Below are 26,674 nucleotides of genomic sequence, written 5' to 3'. Positions count from 1 at the left end.
CTTGGCATTCCCCCGGAGGAGCTGGAGGAAGTGTCTGGAGAGAGGGAAGTCTGGGCATCTTTGCTTAGACTGCTGCCCCCGCGACCCGGTTCCGTATAAGCGGAGGAAAATGGATGGATGGATGGGTATCCAGAGACTAACAGCAAATGTGGTGCACTCAGTGTAAACAGAGCAGAGCTGTTTGCTGGAAACAGCCTCCCGTGTTCCCTGAGGAAACTTGCCCCCCCTCAGTGCAGCGGTGTGGCTCACTGGGGTGCGGTTAATTGCTGGTGGACAACAGTGGAGGCCTACAGCACAGAGCGATAAGCTGGACCAGGGTCAGGACTCACACATTCACTGGTGCTGCTGGGCTCTGGGTGGATTTGTGCAAAAGAACATGAACAGATAAACCCACTGGTCTTATCTTTTAAATTGGTCTGGAATGACCACTAGCTTACAGTGGAAGAAGTACTCAGATCCTTTACTTAAGTAGAACTATCAATTTCACAATATAAAAATACCCCATTACAAGTAAAACTGTGAACATCCAAGTACAGAAGTATTGTCAGTGGAAGTTACTGAAATTACTAAAAGTAATCATTTTGCAGAAAACTGGCACATTGATCAATATAAATAAATTCCATTATCACACACAAACATACCAACAGTGGTGGAACTAAATGGTTGTACTAAACAATTTTGAAGTACGTTGAGTATTTCCATAATCTACTCCACTATAGTTCAGATTGAAATCATGTACTTTTTACTCCACTACGTGTATTTGACAGCTTCACTACCCTGTTACTTTGCAGATGGAGATTCTTATTGCAATACAAAATATAATCAAGAAATACATCATGATGTATTATTACAGATGAGCCCACCTGACAGTACATGAAGTAGTTAGCTCCACCTTTACCAGCTCCAACATTAGTGATGCTTATAATCCAAAAAAGTAATACTATTACATATAACTGAGTATTACACTGTGGCAATGATACTGAGTACTTCTACCACCGCTTACTATAGCAGTTTTAAGTACTTCATATACAGTTGGTTAGCTTTTTCCAGCAGTTTCCAATCTAGGTGAGGCCCCTCCTGTGGGTCACCAGACACAGCTGAGGGGTCAGCAGTTCTCACACACTAGTCTGGTTTCAGTTTTGGACTTATCTCTAATTACTGTTGAAATACTGGAGGTTTTTTTCATCTTCAGACCAGAAACAGTGTTTTAACTGAAACCATATGAGAAGTAAAGAGGGGAAATCTTTTTTGGTAAAACTGCTAACAACTCAAACATCTGAAAAGTGGCCAAAAGCCACAACTAGACACTGTGTTTATACAAGGCAAAAAAACTGCTAAGATGCACTGGTTTAATCTTTAAACGCTGCAGTCTCAAGATGACAGTAACATGATTATGTGCATGCTTTTCTACTATTAGATTGTGTATGATTTTCAAGGTGTGAATTCATTCATTACCAGTTCAAGTACCAATTTCTTTGTAGTGTGAACATCACCAGTGACAAGGCCATGGTGCTGCTGTAGGTTTGTTTCTGTTGAACTTTGGCTAAGCGGTTTATAAATATCTTTTCAGTGAAGTGAGTCAGAACATTTGACTCAAACCCTCAAAAACGTACTTGACACCAAAGCGGTCCATAAACATGATGTGGTTTCGAAAGGTCCTGTTGATGTCCAGGTCGATCTGTTTGATCTCAGGCGAGCAGAGTCTGGCCTGCTCCTTCATTTTCTGAGAGTGAGCACAGATGGAACATCAGTAAGAATGAACTCAGGCAGATCATAACTAAATGACTGAGCTAAGCTAGCAGCTTCCCTGGATTCCAGTGTTTATGCTAAGCTAGGCTAAAGATGCCCTGGACCTACAGCATCCTTGTACTCGAAGCACAAACTCATATTCATCTTGTCATCTGACTCTGCGAAAAGCTTCAAAAAACTGTCCCATTAAATAAATAAATAGAGACTGCACTGATTTCAAAAGTGTCTGCAACACATTATGAGTGCATACATACCTCATACTTGCCCTCGTTCTCCTTCTTTGCCCTTTCCACGTCCAGCATCAGGGCCCAGGCCCGGCCTCTGAGCTGCAGGGGAATGCCCTTGTACACCCGTCTCACCATCTGACAGCACACACATAAACATTAACTGAATAAAAAGCCACAAGATTTAAAGAACTGACGCTGTTCAGTGTGAGTCACCAGAAAGTTTAACCACCTACTGCTGCCTACAACAATATTCTCAAGAACAAAGTTAAAGTTTTTCCCATCTGAGACAAATTCACACGTTTGTATGTGTGTCAGACACGGATCAAGTGACTGCTGGGGATAATAACATGTCCACCCTTGTGGGTTAGGTGGATCTAAAACATCCCGGCTATACGTGTTGGCAGCTCCACACACAGATTCAAAACTATTCCATCAAGTAATGTTAGCAGCAGTTTTCATCCTACTTCTTCTCAGCATTGTGGAAAACACAGCTGAAGCCATTAGTCAGTTAATCAGTTGCAGAAAAACAGCAACTATTTTGGTAACCAAAAAACCCCTTCACTCATTTTTCAAACACAATTTGTAAGAAAACAAAAAAGTCAAATATTTGCAGTTTTCACCCTCTAAAAATTTTCGTTTTTCCCCCCCCCAAAAAAAAAAAAAAAAAAAAAGATTTGTGGCCCCAAAGTTTGCTGAACTCCACAACAACACACAAAGCCAACATCTGGCCTCAGTAAGTTGGTCTAACATGTTAGCAAATAGCTGCACACAGGTAGGTCTCCTACCAAGATTCACAGTTTGTTTCCAATTGCTAACACATAATTTTGACAACAAAATATTTAATACAATTTACAAATGCCCAAAGTTCAAAACACCTCACGCATGCAAAGCTACAAACACACTTATCAGAATCAAACCTTTGCATCAAAACACTTCATTCACATTCACTAGTTTCCAGGAAACAACACACGTTTATCTTCAGTGGCCATTTACTATAAGAGGACTCTGCAGGAACACACCAGTCATGTGCACACAAATCTGCACAAAAAACAAATTTCACCACAAAAACAAAGATCTTGTTAAACTGCAACATGGGCATAAAGTAGGAAATGTGTTGAGCTTTGGAGAACTGACTGAGGATCTGCTCCCTGAGTGGAGGTTTTGTTAATTGTGCCAAGTGTCATTTTACTGTGTTAGCAACTGAAAGAAACTGTAAAAGTGGCAACAGATGGGAAAAATGTGACACTGAGGGATAAATTGTTCCACAGTCTGGGAGCGACAGTGGAAAAAACTCAGTGACCTCCAGATCTGGGCTGTGAGCGTGCAGCAGAGAGGAGGAGCCAAGATGAAGGCTTATGTTCTACAAACACGAAGCTGCAGAGATGAAGGCGGGTTCAGAACAAGAAAAAGGATTTTACTATTTATAGAAGTTGTTTTTCTGTATACTCAGACTGAAACCAGTTACCTTTGATGTGTGTATGGTTTGAGTCTGTTATGTGGGTATGTGACTGAGTATTAGTTTAATATATGGTGTTTATATATTTTATTTTCTTGATTCTGTGATTGTTTTATTTTTTGGCTAGTTTGAAAATTGTGATGTGGTTTGTCAATTTAAAAAATAAGTAATGATGATTGTTGTAGCTGATAATTGTCTACTGGTCAAAGTGACAACAATGGATGAGTAGGTTGGAGAAGCATCCAGTGTAGGCTGAGATTTTCCATCTCCAACTCTCTCTGAGTTTGACTCATATTCTGGGGATTGGGCTGAGCTCAGACCCAGAGCTGTTCAGAATGAGTGAGCATGGAGGAATTTGGTGTGTGGCTGCAGTAAACTGACAGCTGTGGTGATTCACTGTGTGACCCGACAGTCTCGCTGACCACAGAGAAATGTTACATAATGAAACGTGTTCACTCAGCCCATGTCTGGTATCTGTGGGCTGCTACTCACCCTCTCACTGTTCTTGTATTTATCCCACTTCTTCACCATCTTCAGCCATTTCTCTGCTCTTTCTACCTCCAGCTGCTTCAGCTGTCGAGGAAAAAGAAGCTGGTGAACAGAAACACAACTGCCGACTTGCCTGGTCCTTAGTTACCACCGTAAGAGCAGATCACATTGACTGTGAATCAGTTACAGACGGTGACACATGAAAGGACAACCCAACCCAGAGAGTCCCAGTGAGGTGCTGGACCACCACGTGCCACCAGAACAGCTCCAGTGCACCTCAACTCTCCAAGTCCCTGGACCTTCCTAGAGGGATGAACACTGTTCTCCCAGCAGATGTTCCCTCGTGGGGTGTTTTGATGATGTTGGTGGAGACGTCATCTAACACGTCACTCCAACATCTCCCATAGCTGTTCAACTGGGCTGAGACCTGGTGACTGGGAAGGCCACAGCGTCAAGTTCACATTATGGTCATCCTCATCAGACCATGTGTCCCATGGAGGGGGGCACTGCCATCCTGGAAAGGATTTAATCAGGTATTTCCTTTCATTGGTCACCCGTCTGTAGCTAATCATCAGCGTTAGAGCAGCGGCTCCCACTCAGAGCTACACGAGAAAAACAACGTATGATGCTGATCGTTAAGATATTTACTGTCACAACCCATAAGCTACCAGCTACACTAGGCTGCTTGCTCAATCCACACCTCATCCCAGCTAGAGTCACATATACCACCTTACAGCCCAAGAGCCGAAACTGGTTAGCAACCCAGCGCAGACGCCAGAATAGTCAGTTAAATGTAAGTATAAAACTGTTTAAACAGTGAGAGGACAAACGTGTGAAATAATGGATGAACAGGTGAAACAGTGGGCTAATAGACGACAAATAACCTGAATCTCCCTCGGAATAAATAAAGTATCTATCTAAATGAGCTACTGTAAAAGTAATGTGTAAACAATTGAAGTAATTAGCTAAAACAGGTCAACAAAGAGCTGAAAGAATGAGAATTCACTCTATCAAGGTTATCTTATTTATCAAGGTTACGTGTCGATTCTTACATGCCTTGTTATGAGAGAGTAGAAGGGCTGGCTCATTTGGAAGGAAAATGTACAAAATATTAAACATCACACGGGGCTCTCTCTTTACTCCTGCGTAGGCATTCATGTAGCAGCCTATGTGCTGTGGGCTGTGTGTGCACAGGGTGCTGTACCTGTGAGTGCAGGCTGAGCGCCACCTACAGACATTGTACTGTAACACATGCCACGTTGCAGGACAAATCACGAACAGTCGCGGTGAAAGTGAGTGACACTTTGAGTGCCTACATCTGTAGGTTTAGTGAATTCAACATGTGGAACATGACGGGCAGTGTTGGTGAAGGGCTGTTCGAGCTCATCTGACAGGGATGTGTCAGTACAGCAGATGAAAAAGGTCAAAACCGTTGTCTAGAGCTTTGTGAGGTCTAGTGTCTGTCTTCTTTACCTTCTCCTCTTGTGCAGTCGGGGCTGGTAGTTCATCCTCACTGGAAAGACACAAACACCATCAGGTACAAGGCTGCGCAGCGTCACCAGGAAACCATCACATGACACAGGCCAAACTTACTGCATGAAGCCAAAGCGGTCAATGACCTTGTAGATGCTGTAGTCAGCATCTTCCCAGGGGTCGATCTCCACCCCGCCCTGCCTGCCCTAAAAACACAAACACACACATATTACATGGATAGAAACAGGAAAGCATGTGCACAAGGCAAATACGTTGTCTTCGGCCGACAGATGAAAAGGAATCAGTGGCATCTGCCTCCAGAACTAACTTTTGTCTTTTAGTTCTTTGTTAACCAGGGCTGTTTTACTGAGAACAGCGCAGTAGGGGTTCAACGCCTTGCTCTAGGGCACCACAGCACTTTACCCACACACAGTGATCCTGCTGGTGATCCTTCACTTCCAAGGGTAAATGCTAATTTCCTTAACTCATCACTCCTTGATACTCGACCCAAAAGTCATTGTGGTCCACCATCTTGACAGACGTCCCAAAGCTGTTAGGATCAAGGAGCGAGGAGGCTGCTGGAGGAGCCATGAGGACACAGGAGACCATTCTTCACAGAAGTCTTTTATGGACTGAAATCATCATTTTACCAGAAATGAGTTTGTGACTGGATGCTTCAAATGAAGGGATCAGAGGAAAGAACGTCTCATGTTTGTAAAAAAGTTTTCCTCAGATCTTATGTGGACGGAATTAAGATGCAAGGAAAACACACAAATGATGAAAATGTGGGTGCAATTAAAGGAACTAGGATTTACCCCAGGTGAAACTGAACAGCCTGCTCAGTCCGAGTTCACACTCAGGGGATTCAGACTGATGGAAGTGAGCAGCTCTGAACTGTCTAAATGCAGGCTCGCAGGTGGAGCAGCACAAGTTTGGTCTGTGCTTTATCAAGCTTTCTGTGGTTGAATTTACACTGAAGGGTTTGAACAGTTCCAACTGTAAGAGTAAAATCCAGTCCAAACAGGAGATTAGAATGTGTATGAACCAGCCCAAAGTTAAGGAGTAATGTTTGTATCACAGTAAATCAGTCTGGTCGGCATCCTGATAGAACAGAACAGAGGGGGCTCACACTCCCACAGAGGCTCTGGAAACAGCTCTGCAGCCTGGTTGGCTGCCTGTCAAAGCAGCCAATCAGCAAAGGGGAAGAGGTTCGCAATAAGCAAAGTGCACGGCTTCATGGTACTTGAGTCGGCACTCTGAGCCCCGGAGGCACCACGAGTGATGTCAGCGTCATGGAAGTGTGAGGACTAAAAATACTTTCTCACCCCGGCACACACGGAGTTCCAGGCAGAGCTCAGAGCAGCGTTTAAATCTGTCACGATTTATGACTGCTCATAACGAAAACAGAAGTACAGAAAGTGAATGAAGATGTAACATAATGATTATTTCATGGGTTGCATATTGATTTTGAACCCATTCAAAGGACAGCCTCTTGAAATGCAGCATCTTGTTTTTGAGGGGATTCATCTTCTGATTAACTTTAATAAAAATGACATTCAGTTTTAGCTTTTTCTTGTGTCTTCGCTCATTTACAGAGTTTGGTTTTGGAAATCAGTAGCCAGAGTCTAAACAGAGTTTGGTCACTTGTTTTTCTGGGCAAATTTAAAACAGCTCTGCTCATTATCATGTAACTGTGATTGTTAGGAACTGTGTTGTTGATTTAAGAAAAGTTTAAAATGGCAAAGACACAGAAATCCAATCCAGATCCAAATGGAATCAGCAAAAGCACCAGTAGGACCAGTAACTGGAGAAATGGTTCTGTTATGAACATGTGGCATGACATTTCTCATCCTCACAGCTGGATGAAGATAAACTGCGTGTGACAGTAAACAACTGATCAAGACTGAGATGAGACACTGCTTCATCCTTTTGCTCTTGAAATGTAGATTGTGAAAAAATGGGATGCAGCAAGTAAAAACCTGAACTGATACTTGAAAGTAAACATCAACTTTTTTCCATCCATCCATCTTCATCTGCTTTATCCGAGACCGGGTCGCGGAGGCAGTAGTCCGAGCAGAGGGGCTGTACATAAAGCTCAAAACCAGCACTTGTACACAGAAGCCTCACTGAGTGGGAGTCCTGTTGGCCCACAGAGGTCAACGTCCAGTCCATTTCTCCACAGTGTGTCAGAGCTGTTACTATGGCCAGAGAGGGAACAGCCCTCCATTCCCACTCCCCACTAGCACCTGCTCCAAAGTGCTGAGTTTCTCTGGATGACAATGCCCTGGCCTCCTGTACTGCTGTTAGTCATTTTTGACCAGGATATGTTCTTGATGCTGAAAAACTGGTCCATGCATTTGTTATTTCCAGGCTGGACTACTGTAACTCTTTACTATCAGGACATCCCAGTAAGTCCCTAAAAAGCCTCCAGTTAATCCAAAATGTTGCAACCAGAGTCCTGACAGGAACTAGCAAGAGAGATCATATTTCTCTGTCAAGCTCCTAAAGTTTGCTAATGACACAACGGTCATTGGTCTCATCAGAGATGGTGACAAATCAGCCTACAGACGGGAGGTTGAGCAGCTGGTCCTGTGGTGTAGCTGCAACAACAGTCCTATAAGTTCCTGGGCTCCACTATCTCCCAGGACCTGAAGTGAATGTCCAACATCAGGACCATCACCAAGAAGGCACAGCAGAGGATGTACTTCCTGCGCCAGCTCAGGAAGTTCGACCTGCCCCAGGAGCTGCTGATACAGTTCTACAGAGGAATCATCGAGTCTGTTCTCTTCAACAGAAAAGGTCACTGGTGCAACCTGCCCTCCATGGAGGACCTGTACATCTGACAGGTCACAATCTGTTTGAACTCCTCCCCTCTGGACGGCGTTACAGGTCACTGTACGCCAAGACAACCAGGCACAGGGACAGTTTCTTCCCCCAGGCCGTCACTCTGATGAACACTTGACCAATGACAGTATGATTAGACAATAACCCTCAGTGCAATGCCTGTAAATATACCTCGTACAAACCATACAGATCCTTACAGGTCTCTAGTACGCTGTTTTTATCCCTATTTATCTCATTTCAATGAACTTTCCTTTGTTGTCTGCATTGTTACTGTCTGTTCATACTGCTTATTCTGCATTGTTTGCACTTTCTGTTGCTTGTAAATACTGCTTATTTTTGTTTTATTACACAGCCTTATGCCGGTTTACTGTTTTGCACATTGAGAGCTGATGTACCAGAGTCAAATTCCTCATGTGGCCAACACACCTGGCCAATAAAGCAGATTCTGATTCTGACTCTCTGGCTAAAGACAAACGCTAGACGTCATCATCTCCATATAGTTTTCAGTTGTTAACTGAGTTTTGTTGCTTTACTTTTATGTTTGGATTTAGTTTGATTCCATATCTCTGTTCACATCAAACCTCAAGTACAAACATATTATTACACAACATGTTATCAACACACTTATCCACCCACACACATTCATACTCTATTGTCCTCCTCACATGCAGAAACACACTGCACACAACCACACTTTTGAGTCACACTGTTCACAATGTGTGTTGGCTCTGTAACCACAGTGCAATGTCTGTAAATATACCTCGTACAAACCATACAGCCAAGTGTGACTCCTACAGAAAAATAACACCCAGCACAGGAGACAACTGGGAGTTTGACACACACAAATCTCTGCTTTCACTCAAAAGAACAGTGGCGATATCTGCCAACCAGAGCTGGGCAGATCAGATAAATATAATCAATCCAACAGATTCAAACACATCCATCTCCTGGTATGAACCCTTAGACTACCTGGACCAGACCAAAACCCCGTGGCTGTTCTGTGTGTTGGGAGCACAAACTCACCGTAGCATATTTCAAGATGACATCAGCACGTTCCTCAGCTATTAGAGTCTCAATGTCTTTCTTCATGTCAATATCTGCAGAGAGAGGAGAGCAACAGCAAGTGAAGATGAGTCCAAGAACACAGCTGAGAGATGTGGGCGAGCGTTAGCCTCCAAACCTGCAGCATGAGCGGGCACCGCTCAGAGAAGCTGAAGCTCACCGAGCCTGCAGTGACTCCTCCACAGAGAACATCATCACCTCGTGTCATCACAAAACAGATTGAAGGTAAATGAAAGTTTGAAGCGAAATGCTTCAACTTGAGCACACAGTTTGGTTCACTCTGAGATTTATGAATCTTCTTCATGCATAAATGTTGAGACGAGATGAAAACAGAGACTGAACGGAGGTAACAAAAATAACTGGCTGTCGTGAGATCAGCTCAAGTGTGAGGTGAACACAAACAGACACACAGCTGGTGCAGCTGCTGCTAGCTAGCCTGCAGCTAACACACTGTACAGTGACTGTCTGGGGACAATGAACACTCCAGCGGTCAGTTTAGTGCAAATTCACCTAGTTCACACCTTTACACCGTGTAAATAACAGCTTGTTGATTACATGAACATAAGATGCATTAGTAATGTGAATTAGCAGTAGCACTGGGGGCTGTGTGAATGTAAGCTGGCAGTTACTCAGCTAGGCTGAGTGGGGTCTTTCTGATCAGTGTTTCATACAAACACTTGTGGCTGTGTACCGGTAGAAAACAGCCTGTAGCACCAGACCTGTTCTGACACACCAATAGTTACGATGTGGTCCTGAGGTTTGGAACCAGGTGATGAGTGGGCACCGTACGGCAGGTTTGTCCATAGAATGAGAGGGATGTACTGCAGTAGCACCAGCCCCCAGAGAACAATCACCCTGCCAGCGTTCATATGACTGTACCTACACCCCCACCCACCAGCCTCCCACAGGACATCTGCCTCACACTAACACTGGCTGATGAATATGCATGACTTCACATCCTCCTGTAGTGCTTTGTCCAATTATATTTCAGTTAGGTCTACTTTGTGTTGAGCCATTCAGCTTCTGTTGGCTAGTTGGAGCCTGACTACACTGTATATAAACCACAGCAGTACAGTGGACAGTACTGTCGGATCATAACATTTGTCTGAGCCACTCTTGTGTCTTGTAAAACAATGCACACAATCTCAGCTGGCTCTGCAGGGTTGCTGCTCAATCATCCCCAAACAAAGCAGCAAGGGAAATAATTCTGCTTAATCTACAGGAACATTTTCGGTGCAGATCTACACCAATGCCAAGATCTGGTGACTTGGTCTAGACACACAACAGGCTACAAAGGCCATCTGGGTTAGGGATTTCTCCAAAGCAATGCAATGAAAGTCTGTTATTCCCAAAGCAGGAACACACTGGAGACCCGGCAGATAGCGGGACACGATGTTGCATTAAACACAAGCAGGGTGTTCGGTTTACAGCAAGTCTGCATGTGGTACAGGAGTGTGGTCCCATGAAGACACAGCCGGGTCATTGGCCGGCTTGAAGTTAAATTGGTGTTAACTCCAGAAAAAGCCTCTGACTTTGAAGCTCTGGCTCTGATTTCCACTTGGACTCTGGACTAAATTATGTATTAAAGTGTAGATGCTTCTTCTCTGAAGCCAGAATCACAGACTGGCCAGTTTATCAGGTATCACAAAGCCAACCTGGTGCCAGAAGTCTGACCCAGTTCTACAGTTACAGTAAGCACAGCCTGTACAATAACACTCATCTGCTCTCTGTCACAGCCTGTTATCAGCTTTCAGTCCTAAGGCGTGCCAAATTACTAAAACGTCTGGGGAATCGTAGCACTATGACAGCAATGGGGACAAAAGCAGAGACGTATAATCAAACGCAGCACTGATCTGCAGTTTTCATGTTTTAAAAATGTCCTGGTCAACTCTTTCATTGCTAAAAGTCCAAACATCACGTTTCCAGAGCTCAAAATGATGCCGTTAGTTGTTTTGTCTGACCAGAAATCCAAAGATTCAGAGATGAAAAAGAAAAGCAGCAAACGTTCACATGTGAGAAGGTGCAACCAGAGAAAGTTGTTTTGTTTTGAGATTATTTTTCTTGATAAGTGTCAGAATAGTTTCACGTTACATCCGTGGCCTTGTCTACAATACTTCTTCATTCAAAGGCAGTTTTGTACCATGGAGTCTCAGACCTGCTTTTTAGTGTGATGGCCTAAATGCTCCTGTTTTTCAGAGATTTTTGCAGAGGTTCATCTAGAGAGGCTGATGGCTTTCAGAGGCTTTAAATATGAGCCGTGATCTGAAGCACATGGCAGCAGCTACATGTGGTCAGCACACTAAATCACAGAGAAGCTCTGGCTGGAGTCCCAGTATGAAGGGTGGAGGCCCAAACTGGGAGAGAGCAGCAGATCCTTACCTGACAGGAGGCCGACAGGCAGAGACCTGGATGGTTTCCTCGCTAAGCACACTGGCTGAATTTCCTGTCTGTCCATGCATCTGTCCAAGTTATGACCTCATTAAACAAACTACATCCCAGAGCCTGAGACTCTGGACTTGGATCCGAGTCAGACTTTTTTGCTGGGTAATTTATGATCAGAGGCAGGAAGCCAACAGAGCAAATGTCATGTTCAACCTCTTTGAATCTGAACTAGCGAGGTGGGAAAACACAGATGTCTATGATGAAGCAGTGGCTCATGAACACCACATACTTTTTACCTGACATATTTAACCAGGTGACACTATTCCATCGGGATGCTAATGAATTAAAACTCATGTCAGGCTGTGCACAGTCCCCATAAGGGATCTGTTGGTTCCAGACACAAAATGTAATTTTTGCAATTTTCTTACCAAACAAACACTTAGTTCAAGGACCAGCTGATTCTGATCATTCTGATCGATTAATCACACGTTTGTTGGAAGTTTGCACCACTGAACCACGATGTCAGACTGACAGGTCCATCCTCCATCTAGTGAGTAACTAAGGCTGAAACCAGCAATCTTCATTATCAATACATCCGATAACTGTTTTCTTTAAAAATCTACTGTGTATGTCAGCAAATAGTGAAAATGTGCAAATTAACATATTATAATGTTCGTTTTCTCTAAGCAGCTAAAAAAAATACAAAGATAATACATTTTGTGTTTTATTTCATGTTCATCAAACCTGTTGCCAACTCATTTTCTGCCAGCCCAGTCACCTGCTCAGCTCTGCAGCAGGGCTGGAGACGTGTGGCTCAGTGGGGCCCAACAGCAGGGAGCCACATCGGGCCGTGGAGTAGAAGCTGTAATTCCTTTATAAATACTAGTTTTCTATTGATATTTTAGAAAGAAATGTTGAATTTTTTTAGCCGGTAGTTGTCCCTGAGCTCCCTTAAACACACTAAAACACACAGCAGTGACTGCTGGCGTGTCCGTCAGCTGTTGTCGTTACAAACTGTGCTGAACATAACTAGTGTGTTATTGCAGCAGCATCTACTCCGCGCGTCCCGGCCTCCTCCTCCTCCTCCTCCTCCTCCTCCTCTTCCTGCTGCTTCACCGTCTCCATCAGGGGGACGTGCACAGGCCGGAGGACGCTGGTCCAGGCTGCGGTTTCACCGGGACCCGGACCGACGACGCAGTGTCATTTGATGGTGGTAAACAAACCCACAGCATCCTTGATTAGAGACTGTGCTACAGCCTCACGCGAGATCCTTTTATTCTGACGAGAATTGCATGAAAAATACACATACAGTTGGAAATAAAGAACCATGTAATTACCGCGATTGCTGTGTTTGTTTCTGCGCTATCGGTGCAGTTACACAGCTCCGGTTCCTCTGGGCATTCTCCGGTTCAAGTGCAGCTCCAGCAGAACAAACCACCGGGCTGACAACAATAGCCTCCCTCCGTCAGTCCATAGGTTACCGTCACGCAGCACATGCACGCACACACACAGCGTGCAGCAGGCGTACGGGACACAGCAGCTCGTCCTGGTCCAGGATCCGAGCAGCAGCGGAGGCGCACTAAGCAGGCGCCGCGCCGTGGCACGCGTCAGCCTTGTGCGAGTTGGAAGACCCGGCCTTAAAGACACAGCGGCTCCCAGAGCGCGGCCTCGGTCCGGACACACAGAGGCTCGCTGAGGGAGTCTCCTGCCGCCATCTGCTGGAGAGATGCGACTGCACCGGCGGAGGAGGTGATGCTCTGTACACAGGGATGAAGAGACGACGGCCACACCAGAAAGTCAGGACACCACACGGAGCTCACACAGCTGTTAAAACCGAGGGTATATGGAATACAAAACATTGGTGCTGTGTGAATTTTATTGAGCCTATAAAGAGTGATAAGGTTTCTCCACTTCAAGTCATAAACAAGCATATAATTCAAGCATAATTATAGTTTGCAAACCACCAGAAAACAAAGCAAAGCTGGTAGGTGGTTAAAAACAGCCACATGGCAACAAAGACTGATCAGTTAAGGCACAGCTGTGTCATTATCATTATGTATGATCTGAGCGGATTCATGCCATCCCTGAAAGAAAAAGTAACTAAAAGTCAATTAACAGCTTATTGTGTCTGGTAATTCAAATTGTGACAAGGATCAAAACACAAAATATATTCATAAGAAAGTGCAAAGACTTGGCGGCCAAGCAAACAGCAGGTCTTCACAAGGTCACAAAACAGAGAGCCGGGATTCACCGGCACATTCACAGGTCAAAACTGCACGAACATGACAAAATTCAAGCTCACATATCTCACAGTCCCATCTCACCTCAGTCACTTCCCTGAATTTAGAAACATGTCAACTCTATGTAGCCAGGTGGTTAACATATGCTAAGGGGAGATAAATAAATAACTCAGCTGTTCTCCACTGATGGTGAAAGGTTCCCAAAATGTTTTCAACATTCCAAATGTCATGTAATGTTTATAGTTTTCATGTTAATGTAACACAGTTCAATTCTGGTGATATGTAAAAGTAACCTACAGTTGGCTAATGGAGTTTGATGCTACCTAGTATCTTGGCCACTAGATGGCAGTACGGACCGACAGGTGTACATTCCGCCAGAACTTGACCAAATGCATTGAGGTCTCTTCTTTCTTTTACGTTGGACTTAACTTGAGAGTGGAGCGCCGTGATTTTTTTGGACTTATGTAAGTAAATATGCAGAAATATTGTTGGATTCTGTTGTGTCAAAACTTTAAAGAGGTCATTTATAAGAATTCTAACAAGATGATGCATTATAGATCTGACATGGAGCGGGTGAACTTTTGGCGGAATGTAAGTGTCTGTATGTATGTGAATGTGGTATTTTACAAATTCTGGGTGACTGGTTATTTGTTTTTTTACATATTTTATTTTGTTTGTATGTGCATCCAGAGCCCACTGCCGTATTTTTGTTACCCCTTGTTTTGCTACTCCGTATTTTGTTACTCCTTTTTTTCGTGTAAATAAACTGTGACCTGCTGGACATCGAAGTTGCGAGAACCCCAGTAATTGTGTCCCACGCGGCAACCATTTTACCCGGGCTACATCTGTTTGTTTGTTCACCTCCACTTTAAGCCCCCCAGTGTCAGCAGGCTGCTGAGGCTCTGCTGTCTCTGCTGGACCAGTTCCATCTATAAAGTGTGAAATGTTCTTGCAACAGTGCTGTATTTATTCAGTGACCTAATATTTACATTGATATAACAGAAATGTTTTCTTGTTAATGTCACTTCTCTAAAGCCTGTGAGCAACTGTACACTTATTTCAACACACGTCTGCATTTCACACAGCTCCAAACACACACATTGTGCTATTTTCGATGTGGTTTTACAAATTTAGATCCGAATGGCTACCTGCTGCAGGATCTGAGGTGGGTGAGACGATTTGTCCATGTGATCACCTCACTGTAACAAAGCAGTGACTTTCAACAAACTGTAGTGACAGGCCGCCTTCAGCAGCCGCCCGGTCAGTTCATCCAGGCGTAGGCATAGAGGCCGTTCTTCTTCCACAGCTCACACTGAGCAGCCGAGTACTCGTGGACCAGTGACAGGCTTTCGGACAGGAGAGCAGTGCCTGCTGGGTACTCAGACCACTTCTCATCCACCTTACCTGCAAGACAAACAAAAGTTCAGTTCTCAGTCAGGCAGGAAGAGAAGCTCAGGTCAGCTGACCCTGTTTTGGAAGAGACAGGAGTTTGAAGGATTCACACCACATGACTGAATGAAAGTGAGACTTGAGTGTTTGTGTAAACATGTTTTCAGACCAAACGTGGAGCAAATATTGCCTTGTTACACAGTGCACTCTCTGTGCACTGGCCAAGCCTCTTCCTGTTCTGTGACTTCAGTTGATAGAGAAATTAATCGATCCCAGTTTTTGAGCTTTGGTCAGTTATCAATTAAAAATACCAAATGTGTCCTGTCCACGGCTTCAAAAACAGCTACAGTGGTTCTTCTTGTCACTGATGAAGACAGAGTAAAAAAGGACCTCTGCTGTGGACTGGCCCCTTTTAGAAATGCATGTGCATAGTGGGGGTTACAATTTAAACCTTACATGAGCTTCTGAACATGGTGGGAAACATAAATGAAAACTTCCCCCAAAATCTGCTCATCAAACACTGTACTGACTTTACCAGCCACTTTCATGCCTCCAGGAATGTTTTATTGAACAAAGGAATCATTTATCATTAAGTTCAGAAGGAAAATGGGCGTCCAGCTGCGGGAAGTGTGTTCACCTGTTCTGGCGAATGTGACAAGGTGGTGCGTGATGAGATCCTGGAAACTCTTGTCATGATCAGAGAGCGGCTTCCCCAGGACAAACTCCAGCCCTCCGAAAAAAGCCATGGCATCCAGACAGTGGAAGGAGAAGCGGCTGTGGAACGGCAGAATGTCGCTGGTCGTGGTGATCGGTCCCGACGGTGTGTGTGTCACCACGTATCGATACACAGGACTGTTAAGGGTCTCTGCAGACAGGGAGAGGTTACTCAGTGTGAAGAGATGAGCTCTGGGAAGTTAAGACAGACACTAGATGATGATACACGTCTCCAGAGTCAGGGGCTCCAGGCGTTCAACCACTGTTCATAATACGACTCAGTACATCAAGATACTGCCTGTGTTAGAAATGCAGCCTTTCTTTCATTCATAGTGAATGTAAATATTTCTATCAGGAAACAGCTGCAGCTCTGGCGGCATATCCTGCAACTGTGTCCGTTTGTTTTGTCTTTTTGCCCCCACTGGCCAACAATCCCTTATCTCATCTGTAACAGGCCGGGGCAGGGCTATAACACCTCTGTCCAGTCAAAACATCAGTCTTCACATTAAAAGTTCAACACAGTTGCTGTTGAGCTCTTGTCAAAAACTATGTGGGGCTCCTGCTATTATTCAAAATAACTTGGGCTTGAAGTGTGGTCATAATTTAACGAACCAAGGCTAATTTTTAGCATCGGTTTATTTTGAGCACAGCCAGTGGGACCAGTACTGTGCTGGTTTTCACTGAAGCCCATTAGACAAAATCAGCAGCAGAATTCCAAAGAGTGAAAACAGTTTATTGTAGTAAAACCTGAGGGCACAGTGTGAGAGCTGTATGAGTTACCTGCAGCCCTCCTGGCCAGGTCGTTGCTGGGACAGGTGGCCCTGATGTCAGACACCATGGTGGTGTAGGCCCTCTCGGGACAGCGGTCTCTGGTGGGACAGGGGGCTGACGTCGGGTACAGGTCCAGTGCCTCTTTGGGGAGAGTCTCACTGAAGGACTGAAGTTTAGCTGAGGGGAGCAGAGAGGAGACGGGACATGGATATGACTGGGTTTACCAACAGATGTACTGCTGAATGAACAGCATCCAGAGTGTGACGTTAGGGCGTATTAGCAATCCACATGCAGTGGTATCTGGGTCAGGGCTGTATGACAGATGGCTTGTAGCGCCACAACCCCCTCGCTCAGTGTTTAACATGTTCTAACATCATCAAAATGGTCACAATCCACAGAAAGCCACAATCTGGTAAACATACACCAGGCTGAAATGAACCAGAATGATCCTATAACTGAAAGGGGTCTGTAATATTCTGCCCACCCCCTTACTGCCCCCTGCACCACCACCATCATCGACCAGCAAGTTAAACTGCATCCGTCCTAACTCCTAGCTGTCCACACAGGAGCTGTTACCTGTTACGAACCAGCAGTAGTCTCCCCAGGTCCACACAGAGATGTTTTCAGGAGGACTACAGAGGAAACAGAGGACTGAGTACAGTCTGACCACGACACCAGACGACAGCAATGCACCTGAACTAGGAGAGCTATCACCTTAAGTCAACCTCCTGCTGTGTCGTCCCAACCATGAAAGGCACATCGCTGTAGTCCAGCTTCTTCTCCCACACCTCAAAGGGTGGAGCTTTGAGGACAACTCCATCCACCACTGCCACCGGGCCGATGAAGCGCCCTTTGGTAGGGAGGTCTACTATATCCTCTGCTGCCCAGGAGGGGTATTCCTGCCATGGGACGGCCTGGGGAAAAGGAAGAGGTGAAGTACTTCCACCTAGTTAAGTTAAAGTACAGAAGTATTAGTGTTAAGAAAAGGTACCTAAAGTATCAAAAGTAGAAGTACTGTGACTGATAATTGAGTCTATGTGCCATCATTAGATTGTTAATACTGCTCCAGCTGGGGCTCCTATTCCAAAGCTAATGCTCATTTATAATAACTAATTATTTAATCATTTAAACAGGAGGTTCCCAACCTAGGAAGCTGGGCCTCAAAAGGGTCACCAGATAATTCTAAGCGGTCAAATGTTAATGGGAAAGGAAACAAAGATCTGACACACTGATCTGTTTTAATCCTCTAGTTTTTGTGAAATATTGAATAACCGGACCCCTCAAAACACACACACACAAATCTGAACAGCGACTAGAAGAGTGATCAGCTTTTTGTAGGGGTTCACAGGCCGAGAACAACAGGAACTATTGGTTTAATGCTGGTGTTTCATCAGCTCATCATGTTTGTCCTGAGGACCAGTGTCACTGCTGACTCAGGAGCATTTTTATAGATTTGTATCTACCAAAATGAAGCTGATCGAAATCGGATGCTTTCTTTCCTGAACTTTCCTGTTTTGTTGCCTCAGCCTGCTGCAGCTACAGTGCTGCTCTCCTTAATACCAGCCAGTGGTTTTCTGCCTTTAAATAAAAAACTCGCCATCAAAAACACTAAGTTACTGCATAAAATAAACAGACAGTACCTTGTTGAAATCTTGCAAAATAATAAAGGCAAGAGAGTGATTAAACTACACCTGCTGGACAAAGTCAGCCTGAGTGGCAGCGAGGAAACTTTAAAGTGGAATTTTAAAACCCTAATAATAATAACATGTAAAAGTTCAGTTCTCACACTTTTTACTGACTGAACATCCATTATTCATAATTCACGCTGGGTTACAGACGGACATGTCGACTGGAAGCTCTTGTTAAAATCCCTCCAGGATCTTTAATTCAGTAAATCTCTCAGGTCTCAGAGTGAAGGTGTGGACACCTGCGTGTAACCAGTGCTTTAATACCTGTATGTGACATTATAATGCACGAAAAATTCACAGAAGGGGTCATGATATCACAAAGGTGAGCTATGAATCATATTTTATGAAATCTTTTGTATTAAAGGGTTTGAGGGGTCTGTTTGTTTCTTTTATTCGACTGTTTTAAAGCTGCCTGCGACAGAGATGATCAGATCGCACACGGACTCGGCGCCTACGTTGAGACAAGCAGGTCTCTACCTGTAGGACCTCTTTGACAGACAGATGTCTGAGACAGGTCAGGTTGTCGCAGTGCGACTTCTTCAGGAACACCAGGTTGTCGGACTCGGCTTGTTTCAGTGTCGCGTTCAACACGTACGAGCCGCTCATGTCCACCGCCCTGTGGAAGAGACCCTTCGCCAGCGGGGACGTCATCAGGGCCAGCACCGAGGTCCCACCTTCACAGGAGCACAGACAGTCAGTCAAACTCAATGCTCTGGTCTTAACTGTTCAAATAAGCCAGTCGGTAGTTTTTTTACAACTATATACAGCCGTTTTAGTTATTGATAAGTAAACGGAAAAAAGAGGCAGTGTTTGATAAGGTGCTCATTGCTGAGCAGGACATTTTACAGTGTAAAAATAAGTATAAGAACTACTGCAGGTGTTAACTTGACCACTGATAATAACAAATGGAGTCTCCTGTCACCGCAGTAAAGTGAATTAATGAGATAAAAAGTCAAAATTAAAAAGTCCAATTTATGAAGTAATGACTTTATAAGATAAAAAGTTAAAATGTTGAATTAAGTTCAAATGTTTTTTTTCAAAGTTCAGTTTCAAGTATTAATTCTGAGTTGAATAAAGATGTCGACACCATTATGTACACGACCAACCAGTGACTGCTGTAAAATAGGTGAACTTGTGTGGCAGGTTTGACTCTGCACGAGTACCAGCGCTCAGACCCAGCCACACACTTCATGGACTTGGTTAATGGTCTCATACCCGAGCTATGCCCGTAGATGGTGACTCTCCCAGGATCTCCTCCGAACACGTGGATGTTCCTCTGGACCCACTTCAGAGCTGCGATCTGGTCCATGAAGCCGTAGTTCCCTGCAGAGCAGAGCAGCAGGAGGGACCGGTCAGAGAATCTGCTTTGATGTGGCCTCTTTTCCACCGTCCCACTTTCTCCATCAGAAACAAACCGGCAGCTTGAACTAAATCTAACTCTTTTCAAACTGAGGAAATGGGGCATGAAATTAGGAGGATTCAAAATTAGAAATGTGAGTGAGAGATAAGACGGAGAGGACTCGTGCTCCCTGCCATCACGCCATGTGAGGCTCTCTCTTTCAACGGGTCATTTCACATTCAGGTCACCACAGGCTTCTCTGGATTATGCAACTGAAATTACCCAGCCTGACTCACAACATGCCAATTTGTGTCCCGCAGTGTGTGGAAATGCAAACAGGAGCATGACAAAGGCAGCCTCAGACATTAGCTCCATTTATCCACATCCCATTAACATTCATCCCCTCTGAGCGGGCGGATGCAGACCTCTCAGCATTCAGTCGGACTCGGGCAGAACGTCAGCACCATAATTATTTCAAGGTTCCGTTCAAGTGGTCCGTTCAAGCTTGTAAGGAATTGGCCACGTACCCATTACAGCTTCTTCAACACAGCACAGTGACAGGAGCTTTCCACCACTTCTTCTTCTCCAACTTCTGGATCCTACTTTGTGTTTTTGCCTCAGCATGTGCTTTACTCTACTTCAGTTAGTCTGTCCAATCAAAACGCTGCTGCCATTTAATCCAATCCCCTGCCCCACACCAACTATTTCAAACCATTTTGAAACTAATGGTGATTTATTAGCCAGCTATTAACAATAGTGTGATTTGTCCCAGGACCTTTTGCACAAACTCAGGATAAACACCAATAAGGTAAATTCCTGGATTAGTGTAATATAGACCTAGTTGCTCTAGAATAAGGAGAATAAACTCAGCGCACAGCAACTGCTGGTAACTATTTAATGACAGGATGTTGCCCCATGTAATGTGTGTATAATATAGGGATTGTTTGTCTTTGCTACACCGGCGTCTGATAAAAGACTACTAACTAAATAAGAGTCTCTGAAGGAAAGAGCTGGTCTGGTACCCAGTGACACTCCTCCTACATTTACTTTATATGTGAACAGTGTGTTTACATTACAGTGCAAAGCACAAATGAAAAGGTGAGGCTGCTAATTGTTAAACTGCCAAGCTTCACATCAGAAAGAAACATGTTTACAGTCTGGTACAAAAAAACTGTTTTAGCCTCTGAAGCTAATTTCCTCTTCCATTTCAACTGTACAGGGGCAAATCTTTCTTATAACTTGCCCGTTTAAATTCTACTGAGATTAAAACGAACACATAACTAAAGGTGTGGCCACTTTGAGTGACAGGCGGGTGGGGTCCACCCTTGTGTTTTTTTTTTGTCCAACAAGCTCCACCTCTCTGCCCATTTTTGGATCAGATGTAGGAGGTGGAGTGAGGCGTTATCAATATGGTGACGGCCGGACTTGAGCTTCAAAATCGCTCTTCAGAAAACCACTGAGTGACATCACGGTGGGTTTGTCTATCTTTTATATACAGTCAATGTTACAGAGACCCTTCTGAGTCTTTACAAAAGACAGTTTAACAGTGATTCGGGAATTACTCATATTCACTTGAGTGAAAAGAGACTACTGACTGTGTGGAGATGCAATCAGCAGGTCACTGATCAATCAAATGATCATCATCCTGATGATCTGATCGACCTGTTTATTCCCAGAATGTCAGACACTGGGGGAAAGTCCCACTGTGACTCTTCAGAGCCAAAGTGTGGTGTCTTCACATGTCTTATTGTGTCCAACCATCAGATCCACAGAGACTCAGCTGATTCTCATGTCTGACAAAGAAAAGCATCAGCTCCTCACATTAAAGAAGGTGGAACCAGAACATGTTGGTGGCTGTTGCTTCTAAATAGCTGGCGGTTAATTTTCTACCAGTGAACTAACTCATGGCTGCAGCTCTAGGTCACTGAATGGCTTCATGAGGACGACACAGTGTGTTGGACACAGTGAGGGGATCTGGTTTGGAAGGAGGAGGTTGGTGGAGACCTGACGCTGCTCTGGAGACTCAGCCCTGACGAGGCCCTGCTGGGGACTGGGTGGGGGTTTTAACTTTATCAATGAGCTGTTTCCCCCAGTGTGAGTCACTGACCTGAGGTGTTGGTTGGAGAGCCTTCTCTCAGTATCTCCAGTGCCAGGAAGCCAAAGGCGTTGAGTCTGTAGTTGAAACTGACGTGAACCACTCCTGTGTCGGCTGCCAGCTTCTCTGAGGGCGAGTAGCTCTGTTCTCCTCCACTGAGCATGTGCAGGTATCCTCCGTGGATCCAGACCATGACAGGCAGCTTGGCGTCCGGCTGCAGTTTGGGCGTCCACACGTTGATGAAGAGGCAGTCCTCCTGGCCCATCACCCTCCCCTCGCTGGTCAGCGGCCGCACCTGGGCGCACATGCTGCGGAAACGACTCGCGTCGATCACTTCATTCCCGCACACCGGATCAACTGGAGGTGCCCAGCGCAGGTTACCAATGGGCGGGGCAGCGTAGGGTATGCCCTTAAAGGAGTAGGCTCCATTTTTCTGCAAGGGTACAATAAACCAGTTAGAGCAGGAACACAAAAACACACTGCACTTTGTGCTCACATGAATCCAATCAATCAACACATGCAGCTGTTTGTTTAGCTTCGCCCTGCAGAGGATCAGCTCATTGGTTTCCAATTTTTAATAAAAATACTGGAGTCAAAGGTCTATTTTAAAGGTGTCTGAGCCTTCTCATGTTTTCTTTTCTATTGTCTTTGTGATACTATGCAAAAGTTCCGCTGTGGTAAATGCATGTTTAACCAGACTACCTGGCTTCAGGAGGCCACAGGTTTTCATGCTGACAATGGAAGGATACTCAGCAGTGTTTACACTAAACACTGCCACATGACCAAGGCTGAATATTCCTCTGATATAATGTGAAGAGAAAGTGCAATAGAAACCACTGAAGCAAAAAACATTTCAACCTACATATACCATTTCTCAGTGTTGCATTTTCCCCATGTTTTTACAGTCAAAAACGTACATTTGTCTGTTCTAATGTTGGAGCGATGCACTGGTTAGTGTATAAAAACCTGGGTCATCCTTCCTACAGGATCCTGACATGGACTGAACAGTTCACAATAAAATGAATAATTACTCCTAATATTGTGACCCTCTCATGTATGTCAGTGGGCAGGACAAAAATATACAGACACCTCTGAATATTATGTAGTACAGTACAACACCACCTTTAACTATGACCCCATAATGAACATATAATTGAATTTATACATTTATGACAATCTCACCAAGAACTGAAACATTTTGAGCTTCAACTCATCAGTCCACTTTAACTCACGTGTCTTCCTCTGAACTCTCCACAAGCTGTGGACACCTGGACGAAGCCGGGCGGCGTCTGGGCCACGTAGCCCAGGTAGGTGGCCAGAGCGAGCAGACTGAGCACGCCGAGGCAGATCAAGAAGATGCAGCGTTTGGACAGCACCAAGAAGGGGCTGACGTAGTTCCTGTGGGAGACGTACTGCACCTCATCCTCATCCTCTTCCTGCACCAGGTACCGGTACTCTGTCCTCTCCGCGACCTCGAACGCATCCTCATTCATCTTCACTCTGGGACAGAAGACAACAGAACTGTGGGTCCACTTCACCTCAGGCCAGACTTATTCTGTCAGATGGGGAACATAAACCTCCAAGAGGGTAGGGACGGGGAAAAAAAACATACATAAAACATGAGAGCAGCCGCATGGCCCTTTACCTGTACATCTCACTCTCTAACCTCGGTCAGACCAATGAGCCACACACTTTAGCCTGGATAAAGGTTAAAGCAGACTGATGGTGCTGATTAGTGTTTAACTCCAGGGTCAAGAAACAACAGTCAGTACAAAGCTGGTGGGGAGAAGTCATTTAATGGAACAGGTTCTTTGCAAAAACCAGAAGAGCCTTGTGTTTTTGAAAGAAATGAGCCTCGGGCCCTTTCTCCTACTGACACACTAGACGTCTGGGGCGGAGCTGACGCAGCTCAGAGAAGAAGGACCGTCCAAACGCCTCCTTGCGCGCTACGCAGCTCTCATCAACAACGATCCAAGGTTACTGCTGCAAAACAGGCCCGACCACTTAGACCCAAGGGTGCGTTTACTATTCCCACCAGCACTGTGGTTGTTTACTGGGTATGTTCAGTAACACCGCTTACTGCACAGTGTGTAAGTAAATAATCTTTGGTTGAGGCAACACGCACACAAACTCTAGAAAGGAAAAGGGAGAGAGTTGAGGAACAATACTCGGACATGGTGGAGAGGAAACAAGCAGAGCCCCGTGGGCCAGTACTCAGACACTTCATGTTTTTACTGCCCACACAATTTGAATGCATGAAACATGACCTAGTATTTCTATGTAAAATACTTAATAAAATCCAGAGTCGAATCAAAAGCTCTGGTGCGTCTGAATCTGACGAGTTAACGGGAAACTTTGGGAATAAAAATAAACAACAAGCCTGATCATGTTCATAAAGCAGAACAACATCTCAAATCTGGCTCAACAGTCTCTGCTCCAACGCCTCAGACAACAGCAGCACAAAAGACAAAGACACAGCTTCATGACTTACCATCACATGTAAATACAACGCAGGGTAGATGAAACTCTTCAAAGCAAAGAGTCGACGCTTAAGTTCTCCACCTGACGCAGTGCGCATGCCCTCCGCCTCCCCTCTTATTTAGCATTTTTAAAGGCGCAGGGTATAATGTGTTGCTGGGCACTGGCAGGTACACCCCGGTGGCTGGGTGTAGCCACATGACCACCCAGAAATAATCAAATAGGATGAATATTGGTTCTTCTCAGGCCCATGTAGCTACAGTGGAAAAAACCAGACTAGGAGGAACAAGAAAGGGCCAACTTGGGATTTTATAAAGGAGAAATCAATAATACCGTACCGTGAAATATTGTTCTAGGTACAGTCAAGTCAGATTTGTATAACCAATATAACAAGGTACAAGTTTATCCTCATGTTTGATCTAACAGTAAATGTTAGAAAAGTAAAAGTGTCACTTTGTAAAACTGCTCAGACCAGAATAACTTGTCATTAACAGTCTGTGGTGTAAGACAAGGCTACAGAAACACACCTGAGATCAACTCACACCTGACTGGACATAAGAGCTGCATTCAGTGTCAGCACACCCACCTAAAACCTTTTAACACAACAGTTAATTCTGCTGTTTCAGATTTCACAGTTAAGTCAGCTTACATGTTCTTTAGCCAAACCTGTTGTTTCTCTGTTTTGTGTGCTATTAGCAGCAAAAATAACTCTGGTCAGTCCATGTGGATGAGCTGCAACAGCTCCATGTGGTTTCACATGTCCACACCTCAAATATCTGTTGTTTACCACAATCAATGTGGAGCATTCACAATCAGCATAGAGGCCCTGGAAGTGGCTCTGTCACCATCAGCATCTCAGAACTCACATTAGTAAAGTCAGTGGAGATCAGTGCAGGACAGGCCATGTGGTCTTAGGTAAATGTTTCCGTTCATTGTCTGACCAGAGGGATTGACTGAGTCCTGGAGGGCGCAGTTTCTGCTCCGTCAGCCACTCTACTTACCGATCAGAGAGAGAGAAAGATGCAGCGGTGTCTGGAAATATTTTAACCACAAAGGGAATCACTTCTCTCAATGTGAGTTTCACTGTGAGTAAGACCACAGAAAGACGGAAGTCAGTCAGCTGTGACTATGTGATGGACAGAATAATGTGCACATTAAGTCAGATCCAGCAGTGGAGCAACGTTTAATGGTCCAGTACTAAACATCCCTCTTACTAATGCTTACTGGGAGTAGATGTAGTTAGTGGAGGATGCCAGCAGGGGGAGACTTGAGCTGTTAAGCTCTGTGAAAGCACACACAAGTCATTACTTGAGTAGAGGAAAGTTTGTCAGAATCAGCTTTATTGGCCAGGTGTGTGGGACACATGAGGAATTTGACTCTGGTACATTCGCTCTCAGTGTGTATATACATATCCCCATGCAAGGGGCAAGTAAACAGGAGACCAGCATAAGGCTATATAACAAAAAATAGGCAGTATTAACAAGCAACAACCAGGGCAAACGATGCAAAATGAAGCAGTATAAACAGACAGTAAAAAAAATGCAGACAGACAAAGGAATGCTCATCGAGATGAGATAATGAGGTAGAATAAAAACAGAGTACTTAAAACAGAGACCAGGGCAAGGGGCAAGTAAACACAGCATAGGCTGTGTAATATACCAAAAATAAGAAGTATTACCAAGCAACAAACAATGCAAAAAAATGCAGCCTGTACGAATCTGTATGATCTGTACGAGGTATATTCACAGGTACTGCACTGAGGGTTATTGTCCAGTCATACTGTTATTGGTCAAGTGTTCATCAGAATGATGGCTTGGAGGAAGAAACTGTCCCTGTGCCTGGTTGTCTTGGTGCACAGTGACCTGTAGTGCCGTCCAGGGGGAGGAGTTCAAACAGATTGTGTCCAGGGTGTGAGGGGTCTCCAGTGATCCTCTCCATCCTCCTTTTGACCCGTGTGGTGTACTGGTCCTCCATGGAGGGCAGGCTGGCCCCAATGACTTTTTCTGCAGTCCTGACTGTCCGCTGATTTTTAGAGTCACCATGAAAGGTGACTGGACTAGAACAGATCCACAGTGTGGATTACCACCTGTAGAGCACAGTGTCTGTGTGAGAGGACATATGTTTATGTTTCATGTTGCTGTTAATCTCACCCAAGCTCCTCCAAGTGCCTGAACACCTGGAACTTCTTTCAACATTCATTTGGACTGAGACGACAAAATTCATCCTTTCACTGTGTTGTTGTTGTGTTTCTTCTTTTCAGACACTGAACCAGATTTTA

At 44.6% G+C, this 26,674-nt stretch overlaps 2 protein-coding genes across 5 annotated transcripts in view; both read right to left on the bottom strand.

Moving 5' to 3' along the window:
* Window positions 1-13,102, bottom strand: part of LOC109961651 (USP6 N-terminal-like protein) — a 19,644-nt gene extending 6,542 nt beyond the window's left edge. For 2 of the 4 annotated variants that reach the window (XM_020602654.1, XM_020602658.1), the window contains exons 1-7: window positions 13,020-13,102; window positions 9,262-9,335; window positions 5,515-5,600; window positions 5,395-5,434; window positions 3,925-4,005; window positions 2,004-2,111; window positions 1,614-1,723 (exon numbers count right to left, since the gene is read on the bottom strand). In XM_020602654.1, coding sequence (XP_020458310.1) covers window positions 1,614-1,723; window positions 2,004-2,111; window positions 3,925-4,005; window positions 5,395-5,434; window positions 5,515-5,600; window positions 9,262-9,327 — 491 coding nt within the window. In that variant the 5' untranslated portion in view covers window positions 9,328-9,335; window positions 13,020-13,102. Of the gene's footprint in view, window positions 1-1,613; window positions 1,724-2,003; window positions 2,112-3,924; window positions 4,006-5,394; window positions 5,435-5,514; window positions 5,601-9,261; window positions 9,336-9,418; window positions 10,103-12,460; window positions 12,523-13,019 lie in introns of those variants that run through there. The other 2 variants (XM_020602656.1, XM_020602655.1) reach the window with 2 other exon arrangements.
* Window positions 13,103-14,872: 1,770 nt separating this feature from the next.
* LOC109961650 (para-nitrobenzyl esterase) lies at window positions 14,873-24,515 on the bottom strand. The gene is made up of 10 exons (XM_020602653.1): window positions 24,410-24,515; window positions 23,151-23,418; window positions 21,931-22,351; window positions 19,700-19,807; window positions 18,962-19,158; window positions 17,511-17,710; window positions 17,373-17,428; window positions 16,806-16,973; window positions 15,949-16,176; window positions 14,873-15,326 (listed from the first exon to the last, which is right to left on the bottom strand). Exons 2-10 carry the CDS (start codon window positions 23,409-23,411, stop codon window positions 15,184-15,186), a joined length of 1,782 nt encoding a protein of 593 aa, XP_020458309.1. The 5' UTR covers window positions 23,412-23,418; window positions 24,410-24,515; the 3' UTR covers window positions 14,873-15,183.
* Between the last annotated feature and the right edge of the window lie 2,159 nt (window positions 24,516-26,674).

Source organism: Monopterus albus, unplaced genomic scaffold, assembly GCF_001952655.1.
Source record: "Monopterus albus unplaced genomic scaffold, M_albus_1.0 scaffold57.1, whole genome shotgun sequence".
NCBI lineage: Eukaryota > Metazoa > Chordata > Actinopteri > Synbranchiformes > Synbranchidae > Monopterus > Monopterus albus.
The sequence above is the reverse complement of the archived record's forward strand: the minus strand, read 5'-3'. Positions and strand labels throughout refer to the sequence as shown.

What these genes read in the sequence shown, in the direction of transcription:
- LOC109961650 (XM_020602653.1), bottom strand. Translation starts at nt 23,411, where the DNA reads ATGAATGAGGATGCGTTCGAGGTCGCGGAGAGGACAGAGTACCGGTAC. An exon ending in CTCTCCAACCAACACCTCAG is followed by an intron (nt 19,808 to 21,930) that starts GTCAGTGACTCA and finishes TCTGCTCTGCAG; the next exon opens with GGAACTACGGCTTCATGGAC. An exon ending in CTACTGCTGGTTCGTAACAG is followed by an intron (nt 16,974 to 17,372) that starts GTAACAGCTCCT and finishes TGCTCCCCTCAG; the next exon opens with CTAAACTTCAGTCCTTCAGT.